The sequence below is a fragment of the Prionailurus bengalensis genome, chromosome A1 (genome assembly GCF_016509475.1).
Source record: "Prionailurus bengalensis isolate Pbe53 chromosome A1, Fcat_Pben_1.1_paternal_pri, whole genome shotgun sequence".
Taxonomy (NCBI): Eukaryota; Metazoa; Chordata; class Mammalia; order Carnivora; family Felidae; genus Prionailurus; species Prionailurus bengalensis.
In genome coordinates this window covers 169,992,908-170,020,533 of record NC_057343.1, presented here as the reverse complement: position 1 = coordinate 170,020,533, position 27,626 = coordinate 169,992,908, and the positions used below count along the sequence as shown (strand labels likewise).

Here is a 27,626-nt window from a genome sequence, read left to right as displayed (position 1 = left end):
GACAATGGGCTATTAATACCAAATCCTGCCCTTCTACTTGCATTTAAAAAATTCCAATAAAGGCTGGCTCCTGGGTGGCTCAGTCAGTTAACTGTCCGACTTCAGCTGACGTCATGATCTCATGGTTTGTGGGTTGGAGCCCCACGTCAGGGTCTGTGCTGACAGCTCAGAGCCTGGAGCCTGCTTTGGATTCTCTGTCCCCCTCTCTCTCTGCCCCTCCCCCGCTCATACTCTGTCTCTGTCTCTCAAAAAAAAAAAATAAACAAACATTGGGAACAATTTTTTTTTTAATTCAAATGAGTTATTCCTATCATGCCATGCCGACAATGTTTACAAGGTAAGAAATATATGGAAGGATTACTTTAAGATCTAACTCCTTAGACTGAAAAATCATAATATTTAAGAAAGTATGAAGTAGGTTTATGGATGAAATACCCCTGAGAGGTCATTTAAGGAACATTAGTGGTCTCCAAGGCCTATTAATTTTTTTAAGCCTAACATTGCTCTTCCTCAAAATAACTGTTGGTAAAGTTTGAGATAAAAAAAAAAACTGGAAGTCAGTCTATGTGTTAAATGCACTATGACAGGGTTCTTTTATTAAATAGATCAAGCCTAAAATTCAAGTTTAATTTGACTTCCCTGACTATGCTAAATGAAGGCTAAATATTCAAATATTACCCTCTATTTCCCTTAGCACAACATGTTATATAGTTCCTGCGGGACTAATTTTCATAAAGGATGACACCATAACTGTCAAGTTCACTGTTATATTCTGGTGCAGGAGTATTGGACTATAGCCAAAAAAAAATGTTGTTAAACTACTGATGTTACTGAGGCTATAGATTATAACTTATTCTAGTGGAGGTTGTAGTAAAAAGGTGATAAATATAACAGAATCAGTTTCAGGACACACCTCAAAAATTTACAAGAAATGTGATTTAGGGTAAATTATGATCTTTGACTTTCCTAATCTAATTATGGGGATAATAATACTCAATGCACAGTTGTTGAAAAAATTTAATAAAATAACAGAAGTAGAATATTATCACCAGACTATGTACTCAACGTTTTTTTCTTCCTTCATAATTTAAAATCTTCCAAATTTTACCTTTACCTTTTCCAAACCTTCTGTTGTGAGTTATTTGTCACATGAAAAAGTTTTTAAAGAAGAAAGAATACGCTATTCTACAGTTTCCAACACATAGCCACACAGATTTTCTTACATGATACTTACAACAACCATGTAGGATTATTGTAGGCAGAAAATGACTTGGGGGTTGACCTGGCCCAAATCACATGGTTGGGAGTGGTGAAAACTGGCATTGAAAAGTGGATTCTTTCTGCTCAATTCGGAGGTCCACAGGGTGATTTATGTATTCTTGATGAATTTATCCTAAGGAGGATAGTCTGTAATTTTTTGTGCTCTTCAATGGAGCTAATAACTGATCTTAAAGAGGCAATTAAGTAGAAATCTTAACAGCGAGCATTCTATATCAGAACTTTTTTTTTCCAAACTGTGGTCTCTGTAATTGGAAATCTAATTTGACATGATATCTCATTTTCAAGAGCTAAAAATAAATAAATAAATCACTTATCTGTCTTCAAATTTTAAACACACAGTACTTTCTAAATATCTCATATAAAATGACAGCATAAGAGGATTAATTGCAAAAGCAGAGCTAGCTAGATGCCTCCTAAAATAATATTACTGAGTGTGATTATGATTTATAGTAGGAAATTGTATTTTGTCTTTGTCTCAATTTCTGGCACAAGGCTCCTAAAACCCTTGGAAATTCCTAAGTGCTCAGAGCCACAAAGGTGTCCTTTGTTACGCTGAGTCATGGTTAGACAGCTCTAGGTAACCTAAAGATAGGGCTAGTGCCATGAAAACCAACCTTGTGATTTGAGGGTTGGAGTTTTCAGTCCCAATCTCTTAACCTCCAGGAGGGAGGTTAGGAGGGAAGACAGGTTGGATAATGAGTTCAAGCCCCAGTTGTCAATGATTTAATCAAGCATGCCTATGTAATGAAGCCTCCATATAAACCCAAAAAGACAGTGTAGGGAGATCTTCCAGGTTGGTAAAGGTGTGGAAATTTGGGAACAGTTGTGCCCTTAGACATCAAGAAAGTGCCGTTCCCCTTCCCACATACCTTGCCTTATGCATCTCTGACATCTGGCTCTTCCTGAGTTATGTCCTTTTGTATCCAACTGGTCATCTATTAAGTAGAATGTTTTTCTGAGTGCTGGGAGGCACTCTAGCAAGTTAATTGAACCTAAGGAGAAGGTTGTCGGAACCTCCAATCTATCACCAGGATATCAGAAGCATAGTGACAACCTGGTTTTAAGATTGGCATGTGAAGTTGGGCAGAGGAGTGGGGAGACTTGTAGGATTGAGCCCTTAACCTATGGGATCTAACTCTATCTCCAGGTAGACCATGTCCAAATGGAATTAACTGCTTGGTGGCATGTGGGGGTAAAAATAAACAAAACGAGAATTTAAAAAAAAAACAACAATGGGCTGGGAGAAACAGTTCTTAGAAATGAAGAACATTGGTTTTACTCTATTTAGATAGCCATATGACTACAAAAATATTCCCTTGAAATTAATTGACACTATTAAACATAAATATTTTGTTTTGAAGAGACTCACCATGAAAACTTACAAAATTTTATACAGAGCTTTTACCTAAATGAAATGAATTTCTTAAATTATGTGATAAATAACTGACCTTTTAAGATAGTATACATTAGTTATTAAATTAATCCAAATCTGCGCTTACCTGCAATCACTCCATTTGTCTACACTGTTCCTGCCACACTAGCTTCTGCAGCTCCTCAGTTATACCTAGGAACACTCTTTCCCCAGACACTCAGGGAAGAAAGATACTGACCCAATGAAACACGAGCATGGCTCTAGGGCCTTGGAGTTGGCATCTGTTCTCACAGGCCAGTATTCATGCTGCGCTGTTAAATGCTTTTACTATTGCTCCTGCATATAACCCTACGGACAAGTCTTTGGTTTGGTTCACTTTTCTCTTCAAAATTTATTAGGAGGCCTTCTTGGATCACAATGATTTAAAAAACCAGCTGTTCCCTAGACACACACACACACACACACACACACACACACGTCACCTAACCTCTGACCTCACCATCACACTCAGGTCATTATCTGCTTGATGGGCTTCATTTGCATAGCATTTATTGCACTCCAACATAATATAGATCACTGCTCAGCAGAGTGTGTGTTAACTAAATATTTGCTAAACAAATAAATATTAAGTCACATATATTTTCCAGTCATTTCTTTATTAAATTTTTATATTATTTTAATAATTTAATTACATAAATAAGGAACATGGATATAGATTTAAGGTAAAAGAAGTCTCTAATTTCATAAAATGTTAAATTGAAAAAGACTTCAACCTATCAAAAACCGTATCTCAAGATTCCAAAAGAGGAAAATTATTAAACAGTAATATTGGAAGAAGCAAGCTATGTTACTTAACTATAAAGTAAAATAGTCTTTAAATGATCTGAAACCAAGAACATGAAGAGAAGACCTAATTAAAAGTATAGCTTTTCTCTTGTACGAACTGTTGTTTGTGTACATGTGTCCAACATTAATGCTGTTGCCACAAACTTGTCTCCTCACAAGTTAGTCTCTGTCACAGAAAGACTTACTCTCTGGGTGCCTGGGTGGCTTGTCAGTTAAGCGTCCCACTCTTGGTTTTGGCTCAGGTCATATCTCACGGTTTGTGAGTTTGAGCCTCACATCAAGCCCCATGTCGAGCCCCAAGTCAGGTTCATTGCTGTCAGTGCAGAGCCTGCTTCAGATCCTCTGCCCCACTCTCCATTCTCTCCCCATCCCCTGCTCATGCTCTCACTCTCTCTCAAAAATAAACACTAAAAAGAAAGAAAGAAAGAAAGAAAGAAAGAAAGAAAGAAAGAAAGAAAGACTTACTCTCTGCAAAATTCTGCCTCTACTGTTCTGGCATCCCACACTAAATTCTGATAAAATGCCACAGTTACTTGATTTAAGCTGGCAGGCAAGTCATTTGTCTAAAGTTCAATTTAAAGGCTCGTTGCCTAACTCACCTGAATTTATTCATGCACTTTATCTTTTTTTTATATGTTTTTATTTATTTTTGAGAGAAAGAGACAGAGTACTAGTGAGGGATGGGCAGAGAGAGAGGGAGACACAGAATCCGAAGCAGGCTGAAGGCTCCAAGCTGTTAGCACAGGGCCTGACATGGGGCTCAAACTCACAAACTGTGAGTCGAAGTTGGATGGCTCAACCAACTGAGCCACCCAGGCGCCCCTTATTCATGAACTTTAATTTCCATCCTAAAAGAAATTTCTTTAAAAAAACAGCTAAATATGAAGAAATATTAAATTTAACAAGACACATAAACTTCGAGTCACCATTTAAATGTTAATGTTGAACTATGTATCTTTCTTAACTAAATTTTATCAAGTCCTTATATTTTACCTCAAATCCCAGCATTGCCACCCAATATTACTGTTTATTGATTTTCTTTTCATAAAGACTCGTAGTATAGTTTTTGATATTTTACAGTCTTTTTTTCAATTTAACATTTATGAAATCAAAGATACTTCCTTTTCCTTAAACCCACACCCTTGTTCCTTAAAATAAGCAGTTTATTCTAGTCTCTAAAGTCTAGACTCTGTAGTCTACGCAGATAGTAGGTAAGAACATGGGCTCATAGCTCTGCCTCTTAATTGTTCTGTTATCTTCTGCAAGTCATTTATGATTTTAAGCTTCAGCTCCTCATTCATAATATTGTATGGGGCTAAAAACAACACTGATATTTATTATTATTATTATTATTATTATTATTATTATTAATTTACATCCAAGTTAGCATATACTGCAACAATGATTTAAGGAGTAGATTCCATAATGCCCCTTACCCATTTATCTCATCCCCCTCCCACAACCCCTCCAGCAACCCTCTGTTTGTTCTCCATATTTAAGAGTCTCTTATGTTTTGTCCCCCTCCGTGTTTTTATACTATTTTTCTTTCCCTTCCCTTATGTTCATCTGTCTTGTCTCTTAAAAGTCCTCATATGAGTGAAGTCATGTGATATTTGTGTCTCTCTGACTAATTTCACTTAGCATTATATCCTCTAGTTCCATCTACATAGTTGCAAATGGCAAGACTTCATTCTTCTTGATTGCCGAGTAATACTCTATTGTATATATATACTATATCTTCTTTATCCATTCATCCATCGATGGGCACTGGGCTCTTTCCATACTTTGGCTATTGTTGATAGTGCTGCTATGGGGTTAGTTATAATACTTCATAGGAATATGTAAGGATTAAATGAGATAACGCACATGAAAAGCTCAGCAAGCCCCTGGTCTAACAATTGCTCAATGAATTCAATGCTTCAACAAATATTTAATGAACCTCTGCTATAAGCAGGCACTATTCTAAGCACGGGGGCTACAGCTGCACTAAATGTTAAATATAATTCTGGCCTTTATGGAACTTATATTCCACTTGGGGAAGACAGACAAGTAAAACTATATCATATAAAATAATTTCCAGTAAATACAACTGCAGCAAAGAGATATTAAGAAGCAGAAGAGGGGAATAATAAGGAAGTGAGGTATTATTTCACACAAGGTAGTCAGAAAAGGCCTCTGTGATGAATGACATTGGAATAGAAACTGAACTCAGTAAAGAACAGGTTCTGTGCATCTCCAATGTGCTTGCTAACAGAAGAAGGATGGTGATGGGTGATAAATAACCCCTGTTACAACAGTGCCTTTCATCCTCCATTCTTTTCACAAACTGTGGGAAGCAGCACAGGAGAAATCAGCCAGTGGAGGGTGAGGGAGAAATGGCTTGGGCACTAGCTTTATTATCATGAGAAAGTTAAATAATTCCTCTAATTCTAGATTGTCTAGTTTCTTGTACTTCTGAAGATAAGAAAGATAATCCTGCGGCCACAGTGTCCTCCAGTTAGGCATTATGATGATATATTTTCATGGGTAAGAAAGAAATAAATAGGAACTGAGAAGTCAGTTGCTATAAACAGAAATTAGATTGAGACCAAAATAGCACTCTTTATGTAGGCTAAAAATGAAGACTGGCAAGACAGAAATGAGATGTTTTATAGCATATTATATGGTCAAAGACATTAACTTCTTGCACAAATTAAATCAAGAAATAGATTCAAGTTATAAGACTATAAATAATTTCTCAAAGGAAGATATATAATAGATAATACCACCATAATATAATCCATGTCGGTTTGTTATTCACTCATAATTGAAAACTGTCTAATTTTCACAACTCTTTTTTGTGGTTTTCTTTTAAAAGAGTAATATGCTTCATTAAATAAAATGCATAACAATATTTACAACAAACAGATAACAAACTGCATATTTCAAGTACCAGTACTTTAGATCAGGTTAAATATCAGCTGGATAAACTTCAAATTTCTACCTCATAAAACAATCATACATAGCTCCTTAATCTTCCAGGGCTTTCAGTCTATAGAAGTTATTTTCATAGCCAGTGCTATATAAAATGATGAGATAGATAATCAGCTCCACAGCCAGTGCTGGGAGTTTGAGAGAAAGAGAATAATTGGCCATGTAACAGTCCAGACAATCTACTCCATTTATCTAGGCTCGTTTCATGGAAATTTTTATATAGAGAAGGATATAGCTTTATTTGAAATTATATATTCCTACAAAAGCCCAGATCTGCATTTTTATGTGTCTCTTTTATGGCTTTGGTCTCTCAATTTAGACCTGGCTAAGCAAGTAGGAAATGCAAATATTTGGTTGGCTGTAAAATGGGCTATCAATATTTCTGAAAACCCAGTCGTATATCTTGTTGACCTAACATGGCTAGAACTGCACTGAAATTTATTTCATACTGGAATTAAAGTTCAAACTTTCACATGTACAGGTTAAGTATACAAAACTCCTGTCACTTATAGTGCTAGTGAGAGGGCTATGGTAGAGGAGATGTCGAAAACAAACTCCAGACTTATGATTTGAGAAGCTAAATATTTGGTGGTACAGGTTTCCCCCATTATCCAAAAGTTTGCTTTAGGTCACTCTGCTTTTACAAAAGACTTAAATTAGTACCTGTTTTTGTTAACCGAAAGAAATTCGAAGAAAATTTTCACTTTTATGAAAAGGTAATTGCTTCTTTGCTTTATGCCTTTTGCTTACAAAAGATTTCAGAGAAACACTCTACTTGGATAGTGAGGAAAACTTGTACCATTTAATAAAAAAGGAAGAACAAATTTTGTGGTTAAAGGTGATAAAATCAAGTTTTAGGTAAAGAGTGGAAAAATCTCTTATGTCTTTTGGGAAAGATATAAATGTAAGCTAGAAATATAAATTTGGAAGTCACTGATACGTAAACAGTACATGAAGCCATGGGAATTGCTCATCTTAAAGAAAAGAATCCCTAGAATTCTGCAGAACAACAGCAGTTATCCATTGATGGAAGAGGAAACACTGACAAACATCTCTGTTTTACTACAGAAAAATATGAACACCTGTTTTAAACTAACAGAGAATTTTTATAAGGTTTTCTCAAATTAAAATGGGGGGAAAAGCAAAGAGAAATATATAAATGAAGAATAAACCAATCACATAGTTCTAGAAAACTGTGCAAGAAGGCCAATGTCTAAGCCACAGAATTAGTGTTTAGCAATTGACTTTCAAAATCTTCTGTGAAAGCAATGTCAAGGCTCAGCCCCTCAGTAATGACTGAGTAATAGAATGTGAGAACAAATACAGACATTAGTTCTAGACTAACAAAGGATAGCAACAGTTTTTTTTTATTTCTTTTTCTGAATCTCAATTATACATTAGCATTCTTCCAAATAACACTTCCTTCATATTAAAAGTCATTCCTAGATATATAAAAATCAAATTAGCAGATATTAACCTACCAGGTTGTATAGCTGTTTATGGCCACACTGTTCTTGATAGTAGATGGCCTCCAAAGAAAAGGACTCTTACCTACCCCAGGTCAATTTCTGAAACATCAAAAGTACTCAGAAGCCAACCCAGCTCCATTGCTGCACTTTGGTCCAAGCCCCACAGATTTTATCTTAAAACACAAACCTTCTTCATACCCATTCCAAACCTTATTAATCTCTTAAAGCATATGAAAGTAATGCCTTCTGTGTTAGATCTTACAGTTAAAAATTACCCAGAACAATCTCTCACCTCGCTGCTTGTCCCCACATAAGAAACTTACAATTTATTGTATTTGAAAGAAATAGTATAGTTTTTTTTTTAATTTCCAGTGTCTTATAACATATTGTAAACTTAACATCCAAAATTAAAATTCTAATTTACTCATAATTGCTGGACATATTCTTTGACTTTTACATCTTAGAATCTTTCATAAACTGAACCTTTCAAAGTCTGAACCTTACAAAGTAAAAGAGAGGCCTCAAGTGTTTCAAGGAAAACTGGGAAGGAAAAAAAAAACAAAACAACAACAGGCCATTTGTAAACCAGCAAACACTGAATAAAAAGGCAACCCATCCTAATAAAACCAAGGAACTAGCTGCGTTAGTTATATTAGCACTAGTGGTAATCACAAAGTCCTTATGTTTCCAAACTTCTATAAATAATCTAAGAACTTTATTTGTTGTGGTAAATGTTAACTCCCAAAGCATTCTTTATATATATATATATATATATATATATATATATATATATATATACACACACACATACATACACACACTCACCTTAGGAATAGGGTTCAGCAGAACTACACCTGATTTCTTAGTGATGACCTGTTTTGTTGTATAGTGATGTTCTATTAGTTGAGGAATGTTTGAAAAACCAGTGCCTTCAAATCGATACAGATTCTGAAGAAAAAAACAATAAAGTAGAATAAATATAAAGACATTGCTTCAGCAAGACTACATTAGCAATAAATTAGGTTCCAATAAGAAAATTTACTATTATTGCACAACAATATGAATATACTTAACACCACTGAATGGATAAGATGGTAAAAGTAAAACTAAATATATAAATAAAACTCCAACATGCTGAAAAATTTTACCTTTCCATTGAGAACTTACTTTTTATAATGATTAAACAAAATTCAAACTGTTAAAAAACAGTTTGGAAAAAACAAGAAAGGAAGAAAATGAAAAACTAAAAGGACCTGGAATGCATTTTGCCAAATGATAACCAAAAGAAATAAAGCATGAGATATGTGTGAGTTAATGAACAAGAAATGCATTTACATTATGTTTATATATGTCCCATTTGATAAATCTTCCAAAATAAAAAATGTCGAAAGTTTGAAGATATTATATTATATCCAATATAGTAATAAATATCTGAAGACCACCTCAGATGATTGATAAATATTTCCTATTTATCAACATAGTAGTAGTTGGTATTTCTATTACTGGGGTTATTCGTGTATTATTCTTTCACTAAAAGCACCTAGTCATTCACACACCATTAACAAAGAAATAAAATGCACAGTGACAAATAACAAATATCAGCATGCTCAACTCTTACACTTCGTGAATTCAAAACATCACAGAGGTAACATTTTCTCAAACTGTGACACAACCCCTTTCCTCTGTCTTTCTATTTAAAATAGGCATACAATAACCATATGGATAAATTGATAACAATAAATTTAGCATTAAAAAATATCTTGTTGGCCACACATTTCAATGCAGGAAGCAATGGAATGCAACGTAATATAATAAAAACTTCTTTCTGATTGTTCACAAAGTGCTTGCCCATACATAAACAGGTGATATGTACACATGCCAATATGAATGTGCTCTAAGAAAACTATGTTAAGAAATAAGAACTTTAGAAACTACCAAGATGTGGATACTATTTACATTCCTGGAAGATTACTTTCCTAGTTAAAAGATTTAAGAAATTAAAGCTCTTTTTCCATAGTATAAAATAAGATTAAGTTTACCAGAATTGAATTTACATCCAACCTTTAAATGGATATTTGTTTCATCAAGTGAGGGACAAACAGGAGCTAGCTTACTGTAACACCTAACCATAGAATATAAATTCAACCCAAGGCAGTTCGTGTTAGTATCAATTCAGAGCAGTTGTTAATAAATTGCCTAAAGAATTTTTGTACATAGCAGTCAGGTCTGCTATGATATACTGACAATGATGTTTAAGAATATTTCATACTGAAGACACTAATATATTATTAGGCATGCAATGCACTGAGCAAGTTCTCTCAGGGCCTCAGTTCATTCATTGGTGAAACAAATATTTGGATCTCCTCAAAGAATGGGGCTTGACCACGTATCAATATACAAAACACTTTGCCCAGTATATGGCACATAGTACACACTCAAATATTAAATCACCAAAGCAATAAGAATCCTTGGATTATAAAAATTATTCCAGGGGCGACTGGGTGGCTCAGTTGGTTAAGAGTCCGACTTCGGCCCAGGTCACGATCTCGCGGTTTGTGAGTTCAAGCCCCGCGACGGGCTCTGTGCTGACAGCTCAGAGCCTGGAGCCTGTTTCCGATTCTGTGTCTCCCTCTCTCTCTGTGACCCTCCCCCATTCATGCTCTGTCTCTCTCTGTCTCAAAAATAAATAAACGTTAAAAAAAATTATTCCAAATCCAGATATAGGAAAATAAACATTTTCAATGAATGCTTAAAAGTGTAAATTAAATTTTCTCCAGGGATCATCATCATCTGCAAGTAATCAAATATCCTGGAAGGCATTGTTATATGAAACTGATTAAGAAATGAAGAAATGCAAAAGGTTATAGAAGTGAAACATGTAATAACAATATAAACAACCACAAAATTTCAACCAAATATACAGTATTATAACCTGAAAGACTCTGAGAGTAAATCTTAAGCATTCTCACCACACACACACAAGTATTTAACTGTGTGAGGAGCATGGATGTGTTAACTGTCTTGATCCTGGTAACCATTTTACAAGGTATGTGTAACAAACCATCATGTTGCACATGTTAAATGTACACAATTGTATTTGTTAACATTTATTGACAATATTTCTCCATAAAGTTAAAAACATACCCACTGTTTTCCCTTTATCTTCTTTCAGTCTACTCTTAATACAGCAGCAGGGGACCCTGTTACAGCAGATCATTCCATTACCTTGCTTATATTCTTATCTCCCTCAGAATAAAAGCTAAAGTCTTTACCATGGTCTTTAAGACACTATACAATCTGTCCTCTATCATCTCTCTTACCTCATTTCTAACCACTACCACTCCCCTCCACTTCCCTCCAGTCCCCCTCATTTCCTTCTTCTTTTAAAACACACTATACACACTCCTTTCTCAGGGAGTTTACATTTGCAGCTTAAATAGTTTCTCAGATGGACATATGGGTAATGGCCCTCCTACTTCCTCCAGTCTTTCAGTATATGTCATCTTTCAGTGAGGTCTTCTTTGGCCACCCAACACAATATTCAGAATCCATTTTCTCACCCCAACTAAATTTCTTATCTCCTTTTCCTTATTGAATTTTTCTCCTCAGAAGTTAACACCATCTACCATCAAATATATTTTACTTTTTATCTTGCTCTTCGTCTATCTCTTCCTCTAGAATGTAAGCTCATGAGGTGATAAATTTTTACATTTGCTTTGCTCATCACAGTATCCCCATGGTCTAGAACAGTGCCTGGCACATATTTCTTAGATCAATAACCACGTATGAATGAATGAAATATAACACATATTAAATAACTGAAGTTAAAGAGACAAGTAAGATAACTTAACCTGGAAATCAATTCTGAATAGTTCAGACACCTACAAACCCAAGATACTGAAGTACAATGTTGAATAGAAAGCAAGTAACATGATAAAATTCACAGAGAATCAAATTTCAAATCAGCCGCTAGTGTTATAATGTCTTATATAAAATTCCAATATACATTTATAATTAGAGAAACATTTGAATAGAATAATGGGAATTTTCATTTAAGAACATATCTAGCTTTTAGTTTAAAGACAGTTTTCTGCCACTGATGTAGTAATCATGGTGAGTGAATACAGTGAGTGATACAACAGCAGTACTTACTTCATGGGCTGAAGTAAGAAACTGATTTCTAGCAATTATCTTTTTAAAACGATCATGTTGACATCAGTGACGTTCTCAGAGTCCTAACTGTGCAAAACCGATTAACTCACTTTCCTAAAGATGAAGATAAAGTAATGAATCTAGAAATGATGCTAAGACATATGCTTATAAAGTTCAGCTAAGCATCAAACTCAGGTCAAGAGTAGTACATTCACAAAAACTGTTGAGGGCTTGTTTCTTGATACTCTCAAAATTCCGAATATTATAATCTGACATTGTATAAATCTGTATAAATTTCTTGTAGCTCAGATGACATGAAGTTCGGTTCACATATAAACAGATTCTTTTAAGTTTTTCTACACGGCTTTGCCAATGGTATCACAGAGAGAATCCAGACTAATCTATAAATCTAAAAATTGTTTTAATGTTCATATTTATTTTTGAGAGAGAGAGAGAGAGACAGAGAGACAGAGTGTAAGGGGGGAAGGGCAAAGAGATAGGGAGACACAGAATCCAAAGCAGGCTCCAGGCTCTGAGCTATCAGCACAGAGCCAACATGGGGCTCAAACTCACAAACAGTGTGACCATGACCTGAGCCGAAGTTGGACACTTGACTGAGCCACCCAGGCATTTCCAGACTAATCTTTAAATAAGACACTTTTCTTTGGAGCGAATGTTGCTACTAATGATCTCTTAGGCAAATTCCAAAAGAAGCAATAAAAAATAGTAGAAAATAAATTTTTGCAAATTTCTACAAAGATCATTTTGTTGATTGTCATTTGTATTACATGATTAGATATCATGTAATATATCATTGAAAATAAAAAGTATGAATAAAAAATATAACTCAAATTTTGTAAAATAAAAAATATATAGATACATATAATTAAAATATATCCAAAAAATCTCAAGGAATACACACTGAACTGTTATGTTTTCACAACACATTTGCTACATCTAGAATTTGTTTCTGAGTTATCATTGTGCTACTTAAGAATCAAATATGCATATGTATGAAAAATACATAAAAAAACAGAATCAGATTTTCTTGCTATACATACTTGCAGAGGAGTGTTATACAAGGAAGTCAGATAGAACAGAATAAGCACACAAAAAATGAGAAGTGGCTTCAATGAATGTATAATTTGAAATAATATGCCTGAATAGACCTCTTAAAAAAGAACTCAGAACAAGCCGGCAGAAGGAAGGAAGGAAGGAAGGAAGGAAGGAAGGAAGGAAGGAAGGAAGATCATTTCTGAAAGAGGCTGAGACGAATATGCTAAACAAAAAACAAGAAAAACTAAAATACTCCTTTTCTTGGTAAAATACCTTAAAATGAAAATATAAAACATAAGTTCTAGCTTTGTCAAATAAAAACAGCTCATGGAATATATAAATATATAAATAACTCATTAAACCAGTACACAGGAAAGATTGTTAGAGAGTTTGGGGAATAGTATTAATAAGGTTTCTGTATGGCTTTCTTAAAAAGCCAAGCTAGCTGTTATTCATTCTTCAGATGTTGTCTCAAATTTAACATCCTTAAGTTTCCCAATTAAAACCTTTTATAGCAACATGTATCTACTTTACATCTCTTATTACATTTTATAATTATATATAGCATGTGTGATTTATAAATGACTGTGAACCTCCCCCCTAGACTATAAGTTCCACCATTACATCCCAGGGCCTTAAAAGTACTTGTTCAATCATTATTTCCTGGAAATCAATATTAATGAGGTTTTGGAATGGCTTTAATTGTTAAGAAGAAAGTCATCTAAGTCTTTAATTGTGTACCAGGGACACAGAAAATGATATCTTGTGATAGTTTCATTTTGACTTTAAGGTATTTCTTGCCTTCTCTGGAGTCCTTGAATGATATTAGAGCAATTAAAATGATTCAAAGTATATTATATAAGCATATACCAATAAGGCACAAACTTGGAACCAACTGTCATTCAAACAAGTTTTGGATTACTCACTTTTACTTAGTTTTCCTTGAGATTCATAGCATGAATTTAAAAATACATGTAGTTCAAAGAGCCTAGAGATTGTGGTAAAAGAACAAAGTAAACCCATGTGGTATGTTCTGAGACTGACTCTCCCAGATCTAACTGGAACTTAGCATATGATGACATCTAATAAATACCTTTTGAATAAACCAATGAATTAACACATTCAGATACCCAATTTCACACAGCAATTACAGCCTCCACTTTTGGGTTATTTTTGTTTTATTGACTCATATCCCTGGGACTTACATGTTAGTATTTGCTGAATGACTGGATAAGGAAAAAAAAAAGATGATGATATGCCATTACATAGAGATTTGTTTTAAAATATTTATCATTGTGTTCTTGTAAATTCATCACTATATATTAATTCAAATTTCTCAGTTCAACCACTCCTAATTCTGCATCTTTAATATTTATCTGTTCGTGAATTCTACAAATGTCTCACTTACTAGGTTTTAGGTTCACTAAGAAGTAGGCCATACATTTTTCACTTTCATGTCCTTACACTGAATAACATGGTACTCTACAAAAATGGGTTTCTAACAAATGACTGTCATATAAATAAATTAGAGAAATATAAATTGGCACTTTCCTATTAATAATAAGAAATTCTTTCTGAAGTATTTTGTCTAACTACATGTATTTTTGTTTTATCATACACAAAAACAAAGATTTGTGTATATATTTTCTTATCAAATGGAACAAAACCATTTAAATCTCTGTGAAAATCTACCAACATTTATGACACAAAATAAACAGGTTTAGCTACAAACACTAAAGATGTTTAGATGCAAAGTCTCTTACATCAAGCACCCTAAACAGGCTAGTAACTATGGAAAAGGTCAGTGAATAACAACGAAGATTACAGAGATTGAGATAATCCTGTATGTATGTGTGTGTATATATATATACCTGGATTTACAAAATTAATAAATTTAGCATCTAATAAAAATTACAACTTAGGGTGCCAAAGTGGCTCAGTCGGTTAAGCGCCTGAGTCATGATCTCACAGTCCTGAGTCATGAGTCTCACAGATCTCAAGTTCAAGCCCCACATTGGCTCTGTGCTCAGAGGCTCAGAGCCTAGAGCCTGCTTCAGATTCTGTGTCTCCCTTTCTCTCTGCCCCCTCCCCACTCGCACTCTGTCTCTCCCTCAAAAATAAAATAAAAACGTAAAAATAAATAAATAAATGAATAATTAAAAGAAAGTACAATTCTTGCTTGAATAAGACCAAAGATAGATATTCTTTCCTAGAACAGTGAAAAATGTAAAAATTGGAAGTATCTGTGTCCATCTTGATCATTCATAGTGTTCACATAATGTTCACAGCAAGAAGAGTTTCACAACCTGTTAAAAAGTAACTGCAAGGAATGCTGGGGCTCAATCAGTTAAGCCTCCGACTGTTGATTTCGGCTCAGGTCATGATGTTCTGGTCCTGAAATCAAGCCCCAAGTAGAGCTTACTACAGAGTGTGGAGCCTGCCCCTCCCCCACTAGTTCTCTCTCTCTCTCTCTCTCTCTCTCTGCCCACCCCCACCATCTTTCTTTCTCTCTCAAAATAAATAAATAAACTTAAAAAAAAAGTAACTGTAATATGGGGGTACCTGGCTGGCTCAGTTGGTTAAGCATCCGACTCTTGATTTTGGCTCAGGTCATGATCCCAAGGTCATGAGATTGAGCCCTGCACTGGGCTCAGCAATAGGTGTGGAGCCTGCTTGGGATTCTTTCTCTCTCTCTCTCTCTCTCTCTCTCTCTCTCTCTCTCTGCCCTCTCCTGCCCCTACATCCTCTCCTTCTCTCTCTCAAAAAAACAAAACAAAACAAAACAAAAAACAACAAATAACAAATAACAAAAAGTAACTGTAATATGCAGCCATAAATAAATAAATAAATAAATAAATAAATAAATAAATAAAAGCTTCAAAATAATTGCCATCCTACACTGCAGTTGATAGAGACAATGTTGTTAAAAATAGCATTACTTGTGATTGTGAATACCTCAAACCTTAATATATAAATTCCAAAACAACACATTCATTACTATTTAAATTTCACAAACAAATCTCATGGAAACCCAAAAGAAACTTTTTAAATTAACTTTTCCAATTACATGGATATTTCATATAAAGTACATTTTATTTTCTCTCAAGTGATGTCATCAAACAATGGTAAAAATGTCTAATATTTGCAAAGTACCTTACACCTTATGAAATACATACTTACTGATTTGATTCTCACAATTTTGGTACCAGCTATTACCCCCATTATTTCCCAAACCAGAGAGTTTCTAGAGAGTACAAACTGGGACAGAAACCCAACTCTTTTCATACTAAGTTCAGTGCTTTACCCACTTTTTGGTATTTTTCCTACTTTCTAAAATCTCATCTTTCTTTATATCTTCCTTTCTTAGTACACCTGTCCCCTCATTTACACACAGCTTTTATAATCTACTACTGGATTATAAACTCCTTGATTGGACTATAATAGGCAATCACTAAATATCTCATAATGAATTCCCCCATTTATTGGCCCCTTTCAGGCAACAGGTATATGAGGAATAAAATGAGATAATTTTAGCTCATGAAAGATTTACCTATACAAATTGAAAAAGGATTTAAACCTCCCCAGTCTATATCACCTTAAAACTTCTTTTTTCAACTAATTTAAGAGCTCAACATTATATAGTGAAAATTAACTAAATAAAATTAGGCAGTGAAAAACCTGAGGCATTTACAGAAATACAGGCACTCTTATGTGTAACAGAGATCTTTGCAAAATTTCAGTGACAGAAGGAAGCTGAATAAAATCTTCAAATGTGAACCTGTAACAATGTGTTATTTTTAGAATATATTATGCTATTCATTTTAGTCACTTAAAACTAAATGGTGATATTAAAGACAAGGGATAATTTGCAAGTAGACCTTTTCCTTTTGGTTTCTAAGAATAATAATTTAAATTCCTACATTTTAAACTATGTGGTAATAAGGGAAATATTTCAGTCCTGTTTAATGTATGACATATTTTTAAAATAGTAGCTATTAGAGCTTAGTAAATAGATGGAAACATTCGTATAAATTTTAGTTTACAGTTAGCCAATGACCTTTCCTTCTGTAATTCACATACCATTTTATAAATAAAGCCAACATGGTTACTGATTTTAACACGGAAGTTTATCTACATCCATAACTTAAAGGCACATACAAATTATGAGAGCTTTCCAAGATATGAGGAATGACATACTACTAGAAACAGTAGGTTGGATGCATGAAAGTAGGAAAATATTATTATCAAGGTGAGGTCTGAATACTATACAAAATTAACAAGGAATTAATTAATAAATGAAGTGTTTGAGGGACGCCTTGGTGGCTCAGTCGGTTATGTATCCAACTGTAAATTTCACCTCAGGTCATGACCTTGCAGTTCATAGGCTCAAGCCCCTCATCAGACTCCCTGCTGACAGTGCAGAGCCTGCTTGGAATTCTCTCTCTCCCTCTCTCTGCCTTTGCCCTGCTCACACTCTCTCTCTTTCTCTCAAAATAAATAAATAAACTTTAAATGAATTAATAAACTTCAAAAATAAATTAAATGTGTAACAATTATTTTTAATTTCTAATATTTAAAAATACATATTTCCTTAACAAGATTAACATTTTAGTGAATTTTGGCACACTGTATTGAAGAAATTCAAGACAAAGTAAAACTAAATACTAAAGTGTTACAGGCATTTATCACAAACTATTCACCCTCTTATTATAATTTTACTGCAATGAACTATGTCAAAATATACATATAAACTAAATTGGAAACGTACATCAACAAATTGTATGATAAAGTGTCTCCTTTGTCCATCAGAATATACAGAAAGGACATATTCACCAGGTTTCCCATGACTTTCTCGCACCAAGAAGTCTCCTTGTTGTTTTAAAAGTTCTTGTGCTTCTATTCTGGGAATTGCACCGTGGTACCAGTCCTGTTCTGCCAGGGGCTTCTCACTTATGGAGACTGCATCAGAGTACTTGAGCAAACATTGAAAAAAAAAAAAAAAGAAACAAATTAGAGAAAATAGGAATTCTTGCTGGAAAAATTTATAGTAATTATAAATACTTCTTACTTATGTTCCTCCTTTTAATTAACTGACTAAAAGCCACATAATGAATCTGAATTTTTCATAATTAAAAAGATATGTATCTCCTGGAGCACAATATTAGCATTTAGTGTTGGAATTTACAATCTTATTCATCATATCATAAAGTAAATCCATAGATTTAAAATTTACCAACCAGATAATTACGATAAAAGGGGTATTATCAGAAAATTGTCACAAAACGACTTCATTTTCATTTAAATTAAAAGTTGAGTTAATTATTTTTATGGGAAAACTCTCAATGACATGGGCGGTAGACTGCCCATATGCTATATTTTAGAAGCAATATCTAAGGCTTTATTAGATGCTGCCCTGCTGTTATACCTTCCCATTCTTGCTCTCATTCCCCTGACTTCCTTAACCATTACCTCTGCCACATGTCTGGTCCTGACCCTGTAGAGCAATGGCCAATAAAGCCTTAGGAGATGCAGTATCATTGAAAATCACTAACATGAAATTACAAACATGTGGCAAAAACAAGGGAGGAATATTAGCCATGAGCATGGCAGGAAACGCCATGAGCATGGCAAAATTATCTGTTATTTTAGGAGGTTTCAAATGCTAATACCGAATAACAGATAACTAAAGAACTAATTATATCTCCTTGAAATTTTCTAATTGGTAATAGATGGAAACAGTTTCTAGTTACAAGTAAAAGGCACGTTTTTATTATCCAAAGAACTAAATTGCACTGGATGGTTAAGAGTACTCTATGGCTGAGGTACAAAAATGTGCACTAACTCTTAGGATTCTTAGAACACAATATGCACAATGTCTCATAAGAGAGTAATTTATAAATTTCCTCAATTGTATAAATTGGAAATTAGAATTAATAATAAATGAAAGGCAAATACTCATAGATAAGGTTTCTCAGGCTGACATGATGAACTGTATATAGGGACAAAGTGTGAATCTTTGTGGTAAATGAAAACTAGTTCTGAAGACAGTCTTCATTGTTTTGTACCACTGAAGAGGCCCAAAAGATATTGGTACAAGTTCTATTTTATATGATCTAAAACCCATCCTAATGATTAAAAAAAAAGAACCCTGAAAAATCCCAAACAGACTTCAAAGAAGAGTTCACATTTTGGTTTCTATTACTTCCACTTATGATATACTTAATTCCTTTAATATATACATGGTATGACTTACATGAAAATTTTTTGTAAGGTAAACAAGACTCATTCTTTTAGTACTAATTATGATTAAATAATATTTCAAGAAAATTTTAATCGTGTTCCCCAAAACGATTTAAAGACCAAATTACATAAAGAACCAGCCACAACTATGAGATAACAGTGCCTTTAAAGACCAATGCATTATCCACACAAAATTAACTCTTCGTGTATACTGATACTAATAGTTTATCATTCTTAAAGCAGGTGGCCAAAATTATTAAATATATCTTTCCCAAAATTTTATCACAGCATATCTCACTATAACAAACACCAACATTTTTACTGTAATAGAAATATTTCCAAGCACTGCCCATGGCAAAATTTTTTTTTCATAAAAAATCAATAAAACAAGAAATTCAATGTCACCTCTTTGCAAAGAACTTGTTTTTATCATTATCTTTCAAGAAGGTCTACCTATTAGAAAGGCATCGCAAACAAGGATGTCACGTGCCTCATTCCTTATCCTATTCAACTTATCCTCCCAAATTTTGATTTATTTAGAACTGGAAAAATGCAGAGCCTGGAATATTCATTAAGTCAGAAGGGCATTTGAAGCACAAAAGCTGAGCTAACACCAAGAAATTCATTTAAGGATTTGAATGTGAAGAATCTCTTTGGGGGAAAAAATCATCCTGAAAGAACATCTAAGTTTGTTTATTTGTTTGCTTTAAAAAAAAGAAGTGAATGGGAAAGAATTTACATTACTATTTCACAGGGATTATACACCAGTTGTTTGGATTTATTAGTTTCTTTGAAATAAAGAGCTGCTGTTCCCTAGCTCCTAGACAATATAAAATGTAAGCTGAACTGTGAGTGTGCATGTGAACTACACATATGTAGGAAAGCCCCCACCCATCCCCTGTCTGGGTCTATCAGGTTTTACAGGGACTTCTCTGCAAGCATTGGAAGGAATCTTTTTATTAATATGATTTTAATTAAATTCCAATACAATTTTGCAAGCTTGTTAGTAATAGAAGATAGAATGTTTCAGCAACAAAATCCAACATCCCAAGAGCTGTCATAATTACATCACAAAGGAAATGAAGCTTTTGACTTCAAATATCAGTAGGGAAAGATTTTTCCTTGTCAGTAAGTTATCTAAAAATTTTGCCCAAGATATGGGGAGGAGGGGGCTTCTTTTTTTTAAGTTATAATTAATCTAATACAATTACTGAGTTATACTTGATAAGACAATCTTTCCTGATTAATTGGGCTAGATGTTTAGTTATTTTCTCTGGGCCTGGTTCTTAAAGGATAGTACAGTAAAAACATACTGGGATTAGTCAAATCAAATAATTGGTATAAATGAAGATGCAATGGGTAGTCAATACTAGAAAATGAAAATATTTTTTTCTTGAGGAAAGAATAAGAGCCTATTTTTTTCTTATCCTATTTTGGGATAATTTTCAAGTACATAAAGAAGATTTGTATGCCTTTATGTCAAACATTTCAGTGCCATATGAGCTCCTTTTTGAGAAGTAAAGAAAAATATTAAAAAAAAAATCAAGAGTGAGTGGCTGGCTCAGTCGGTAGAGCATGTGACGCTTGAACTCATGATTGTAGGTCTGAGCTCCATGTGGGGTGAAGAGATTACTTAAAAAAAATAAAACCTTAAAAAAAATCAAAGTCTAGATTCTATTAAAATTAGGCACCTAAGAAATGATTAAAAAAAAAAAACACCTAAAGTAAAACACCATGGAAAATATATAAGTAAACCTTTCAAGGAACTTGAACAAGCTAAGTAAAACTTCAACACAAACATAAAAATGTTTAATAATTTTTTAATTATAAAAATGATATTTAAGTACCTTTTCTATTCTTACATAAATTTAGCCATTAATTTAATAATCTAAGTAAAGAAATATTTCAAATCTAATTTAATATTACATTGGGGTGAGACCAAGTAACTCAGGATTTTAAACATTTCTCAAAAATTCCATAAAGACCCCTTTAATTTTATCACTGGAAAATTTGAGATTAGGAATCAAACATCATACACTCAGAGGTAAGAGAATCACCAAACAGTTGCAAAAGGTTGGAAAAGGTCTATTGAAAATGAATCTGCCTGGTGGTAGTAAAAGCTATTTTCAGGGAAAGAAAAATGTAACCATAGGTAGAAAATATATTTTACATCATTTAGAGTTTGACAGTTGAATAAAAACATAAAATGAGAATATGAATAATAATGTTCTTTTTGCCACATTTTTTTCAAATTACTAAATAATTCCATTTTGAATTTATTGAATGAGTTAACTCTTAAAACAACGAAAAATAAAAAATAGCCCAGGTATTTGATCTTAATGATCATTGCCTCAGGCTAGACAAACAGGATGTAAGTTAAATACAGCAGGGTTCTGTCTTTATGAGGCACTAAGGTCTATCTGTATTCTACAAATTCTAATGTTTTTAGCAGTAAGGTAGGATTTATCACTTTTTTTCATGTACTGATATCTTTAACCAAAATAAAGGTACTTCACCTAATGTTTATCTTCCACAACGAAACTAGCAACAAAACTCTTACTCACAAATTTCTTGATTTGTTGTACTTTTTGAGAACCTGAGTTTGTTTAGTCTTTAGCTAATAATATAACTGTTGCCTAGCATCAAAACTAGACAGAATTACATGCTGATCAGATTTGCATTCTAATATAATTCTTTCCAAAACTTTACCTAAAAAGATAGACAAGTAGGCCAAACTCATATATTAGCCTTACTTCCACGACTTCCAATTTCCTTGATTGCCTTTTTGTGCACCTTCTTGGATCTTTCATAAGAGACACTATCTCTAGCAAAATATATTTTCTAAAGGTCTTTCATTTTTGTTTTAATGCTTCTGCTTCCTCCTATACCTTCTGATTTGCTCTGACTTTTTTTTCTTCTTTAGTTCCCATACTCTTCTTCTCTTTATTAGTAATCATTTTCTTTTTTCACTTCAGTATTTTTATCCATTTGCTTTTTCCAATTGTACTCATGACTCTCATTCATCCTCTTTTATCTGATCATTTCACTGCATGTTTTCTACACTTTTATTTTTTCTTTAACAAATATTCTTTCCTTAAGCTCATACAATATAATATATACAATGTGCCACAATATCACTAATAACACATTTAAGTCAATTAACTGTATTCAGTGCTAATTTCATGTTATACATATCAACTAAAACTTTTACCAGATCATTCTAATAACTCATATCTCAGGAAATTTAAATGTTCATCATCAAGTTGCGATTGCTTGTGAAGAATACAGTACAGTCTGACATGATCAGATCATTGCTATAAGCATTTGCTCAAACATATAAAAGAAGAGGGTGCCTGGGTGGCTCAGTCCGTAAGCATCCGACTTCAGCTCAGGTCATGATCTCATAGTTCATGAGTTTGAGCCCCGTGTCAGGCTCTGTGCTGACAGCTGGAGACCGGAGACTGCTTCAGATTCTGTGTCTCCCTCTCTCTGTTTCTCCCTTGCTCCCACTCTGTCTCCTCTTTCTCAAAAATAAATAAGCATTTTAAAAAAGGTCTTAAAAAAACAGATATTTCCTCTCTATACAGTAAAAGTATAGGTTATAGAAAATAAATCTGATAAGTCTTTCTTAAAAATTATGTGTGATAATGACTCAAAACTAGCAATTCTGAGAATAATACTTAGTTTTCCTAAACATAACTGGACAGTAGAATTCAGTGTATGTATGGCAGTGATATGACGCGAGAATTTTTATTTTTATTTTCCCTTTTTTCTCATTTTCTACATCTTAGTGTCTGGGGGACAGGAGTGACTACAAGGAGGGGAGATAAATTAAAACCATAAGAGCAAACGAAGACAACTAAAGTTTAAAATATATAATATTTAACCTGAATTTAACAATATGCATTGTTAAAGGAAGTACAAGGTTGCTCTCCTAGGCTTAAAGGAGAACACTAAAGAACACAAGCAGTTTATTATGTTATGCTTGAAAAAAACTGCATTTCCCTATGCCAATGGTGGTAGCTAAGCATTATAATACTACTAGCATTATATCGCTGTATGACTTAAACATAGCTGAACTATAATTTTCTAATTTTTTGAAAAGAAGCGAGCAAGAAAATCTTATTTGCTATATTATTCTATATGATGGAAGCATATCTTTATTTTCCAATGTTCTTATTTTCTAAATTTTAGTATGAAGTGATTCTAAAATTGAAATGGCATATATGCCAATACAGTATAGAAAAATATGAATCTTAAGGAGGCAAGAGTTGAATAATTTAATAATTCTTCTGAATTATTAAGAACAGTTATTTGGACCAAGATGTGCTTTATTCTGGTTTTAAAGTACATTTTTCAGAGAGTGCTACTATTAGAAAGGCATTATACACTTCATAGATCAGTGATACAACTAGTACTCACAAGGGGATGTAAGATGGAACAAGTTGTTTGCTCCAACACTTGCTAGGGAAATCCTGTAGTAAAAAGAGGGCTCTGAGAAAGGGAAGTATTCTTGATATGACTAGAACAGATCTCATTAAATATAATGTGGCTCTAAGACTTCCAATGGAAATGGACATGCATGATTACAGTAGGCTTCCAGATTATGCAATTAATCCTAATATCTCTGGCCCTGACTTCAGAAGCAGTCTCTGAGAAATAGTTCTTAAAGCAAAATTATAACCTCCTGCAGCATGGGGAGATGCTGGATGTACAGTAGTTCTCAGAGTCCAAAAGTACTAATGATTGGTTATTTCAAGCTTTTAGCACATTGAGAAAAAGAACACATTCTTGCAGCTGTTATATTAAAATACTATTCTGATCATAACAATAAGTATTAAACATACACCATCAGATGCTATAATTCGATTAAAGCCAAATTCATCTATCACCTAATTATCTTACACTCTCCCTGCCATCAACATTGTTGATGGAAGTATTATTCCATGAGACTGTCTTCAAATAAGCTCTACATTGTAGCCACACTATTAAATATGTTGAAATAAATAGCTATGGCAAGTCCAATGGGAATAATATAAAGATTAATACTAATTTCATTTCCCTATGTAAAATGTGATTAATTTCCTTATTTTATCTAAAATTATACTTACACTTCTAATTTTTATATGTTCATTTGAATAAAGAAACAGTGATTTCATAGTTGTTACTTTTTTAGGATTTTAAATTAAATGTTCCCACACACAAAAGAATGGATTTGGACCTCCGCTGTGTACCATATACAAAAATTACCTCATAATGGATCAAAGACCTATATATATATAAGGCAGAACTATAAAACACTCATAAGAAAATAAAGGTGAAAATTTGTATGGTCTCGGATTAGACAACAGTTTTTTAGATATGACATCAAAAACATGTGCCAACAAAGAAAAATGGATAAATTGGACTTTGTTAAAATTAAAAACTTTTGTCAAAGGCACTATCAAGAAAATAAAAAGATAATCTGCAAAATGAGAAGAAAACATTTGCAAAGTATACATCTGATGAGGGGCTTGTATGCAAAATATATAAAGAACACTTATAACTCAAGAATTAAAAAGCAATCCAATTGAAAAGTGTTCAAAGAAAATGAACAGTCTTGTCTCTGAAGAATGTATACAAGTGGCTAATAAGCATGTGAAAAGATGTTCAACATCTTAGTCATTAGGAATATGCAAATAAAAGATATACCACTTCACATCCACTAGTATGACTAATTTTAAAAATTGAAAATAACAAGTGTTGATGACATTGTAGAGAAATTAGAACATCCATATACTGCTAGTGGAAATGTAAGAGTGCAACCACTGTGGAAAACTGTTGGGCGGTTCTTCAAAAACTTAAACATAGAATCACCATATGACCCAGCAATTTCCAGGTATATAATGGAGAGAAGTGAAAAATACATGTTCACGTAAAAACTTGTACATCAGTGTTCACTGCAGCATTATTCCTAACAGCCAAAAAGTGGAAACAACCCAAGTTTCCATCAGCTGATGAATGGATAAGCAATATGTGATAAATTCATATAACAGAACATCATCCAGTCATAAAAAGAATGAAGTATTGTCACATGCTACAACACAGATGAACCTTGAAAATATTATACTAATTGGAAAAGACTAGACACAAGAGGTCACATATTATAGGATTCTATTTATGTGAAATGCCCAGAACAGACATATCCTTCAAAAGTGGATTAATGATTGCCAGAAAATGGGAAAAGGAGAGAACTAACTACCATTGGGTATGTAGTATCCTATAAGGGAGATGGAAATGTTCTGGAAGCCAACAGTAGTGATAGTTGCACAACATAGTATACTAAAAACCACTAAGTGTACACTTTAAAATGGTGAATTTCATGTTATGTGATGTATACCACTATAAAATATTTTTAATATGCTTAACTATGTAATTTTAGTAAGTTTTTTATAGAGAAAAAATCATTTAGAACAACAAAAAATTCTTTGTTTTATATTTATCAAATAAGAATACTCTAAAAAATACCATATTGTATCAGAAAAAAAATTTAATTATGATTAAGTAGTCTCTAAGACTTAGATTATCACACTTAACACCTGAAACCTTCACATTCACACTAATACTCAAGACCTCAATTACTTGTGTATTTGAGGGGAAAACCCCTCCTTCAAATAATGTTAAGATAACTAACATTTTAGAGAAAAGGTTGTGCACATCTATTCCTAGTGAAGAATAGCGGCATAAACCGCAGACTGCCTCAATCTTTTTGGTTCATGAGCTTACTAAATAAATCAGGGAATACCAAAGGGCACTTAACTGATAAAGCAATGATCGTCTTCAGCTTGAAGATGCACCAACTGGGCCCTGAGGAAGTGAACATTCTCTAGAATTCTCAGTTACAGAGAGAGCATTTTCTTAGAAGAAATGGGCATCTCATAGCTTTGAGGACGTTCATAATTTATGAAAAATCGATCACAATGTGTATTTGAATGAGGTGCGTGCTTTGTGGGAAAGGCACTTCAATTTATTTCAGCTAACAGCAGTTTGTTAACACCAAACTTTTACCTATGTCAGTCACTGTCAATTTGGTAATTTTAACTTAAGAATAACGTAAAGACCATTTTTAAATGGAAAAAATAACATGTAAATACCTTCAATGATTAAAAAGTTATGATTTGTACCATTAATTCATTAAGATTGTGCATATTATGTCTGACGTAATTTTAGGATAGCCAACTCTATATAACGTCATCATTTTGAACTAACTGGATTTCTTCTGTTTCTATATGTAAATGAGCATGTCTTTCCATACATAAAAGAAAAAACCCTCTCACCCTCTAATCGACCCTGACTTATCAAAACAGGCTCTGGCTGGAGCCAAAAGCTGAAGTTCTCATAACTATGACCTTCAAAGTGATGTATGTAACTTGAAGCCTCAAAAGCGATGGCTGCATTCCTAGACAACTGTCTCCAGGGCATCCCAGGTTGTGGGGAAAACAAATGAACAAATATTGGTAGTGTTCACCCATGTCCACTATCAGAGAATTCTTATTTTTCTGTCACTAGCTAAAACTTGAAGCTCTAAATTCCACTCTCCTAATTTTACACCTAATAACCCTGAAGATAACCTTGAGTTTATAATAAGCCTTCCTTCTCAAGCATGTAAAATAGTTTACTAAAGGAAAATTGGGCAGAGGGATCACCTTTCACAAATTAGGTCACCAATAAACTGCTACTAGTTGCTGGCAAAAAGACCACTCACCTAAGTGAAACAAAGGTGAGTCAATGACAACTATGTCAAGTGTTTCACTGAACTATTTTCATGTTAAATAATTTTATGAAGTGCAAATGAGGTATTTGAACGTTTCCTTTTAAGAAGTGATGTTCCTTTTTCCCCCTCTTTTTGAAGAACAGATCTGAACATTTCCTTTTAAGAACATTTTTTTTCTTTTTTAAAAATGTTTTAAGTATTTATTTTCAAGAGCTCTTCTTTCTTTTCTTCAAATAAGTTATCAAAACCTGTCCTCATAGTCTCCAGAATTGGCCACAGATTCCTAATCAAGTCTCCTATACTTTATTTTGAACATCAAATCATAATAAATTAAGTCCTATGAACTACTATTTATCTGTGAAGTTGTAAGTCATTAACTTAAGAAAACAAGAGTAGGATATGGGTCTTAAAAGAGACTTACTCTATCATGCAGCTTTTGCCTATAATTATTTTTATTTTCATTTGCTATTAATGCCACAGGAGA

The 27,626-nt window shown here is 33.4% G+C and overlaps 1 protein-coding gene across 3 annotated transcripts in view; it reads right to left on the bottom strand.

The window, feature by feature from the left end:
- The window catches only part of FER (FER tyrosine kinase), a 437,406-nt gene that overhangs the window by 215,742 nt on the left and 194,038 nt on the right, over positions 1 to 27,626 (bottom strand). For all 3 annotated transcript variants that reach the window (XM_043595148.1, XM_043595157.1, XM_043595165.1), the window contains 2 exons: positions 17,918 to 18,121; positions 8,767 to 8,889 (listed from right to left, as the gene is read on the bottom strand). In XM_043595148.1, the coding sequence (XP_043451083.1) occupies positions 8,767 to 8,889; positions 17,918 to 18,121 (327 nt within the window). The remainder of the gene's footprint in view (positions 1 to 8,766; positions 8,890 to 17,917; positions 18,122 to 27,626) is intronic.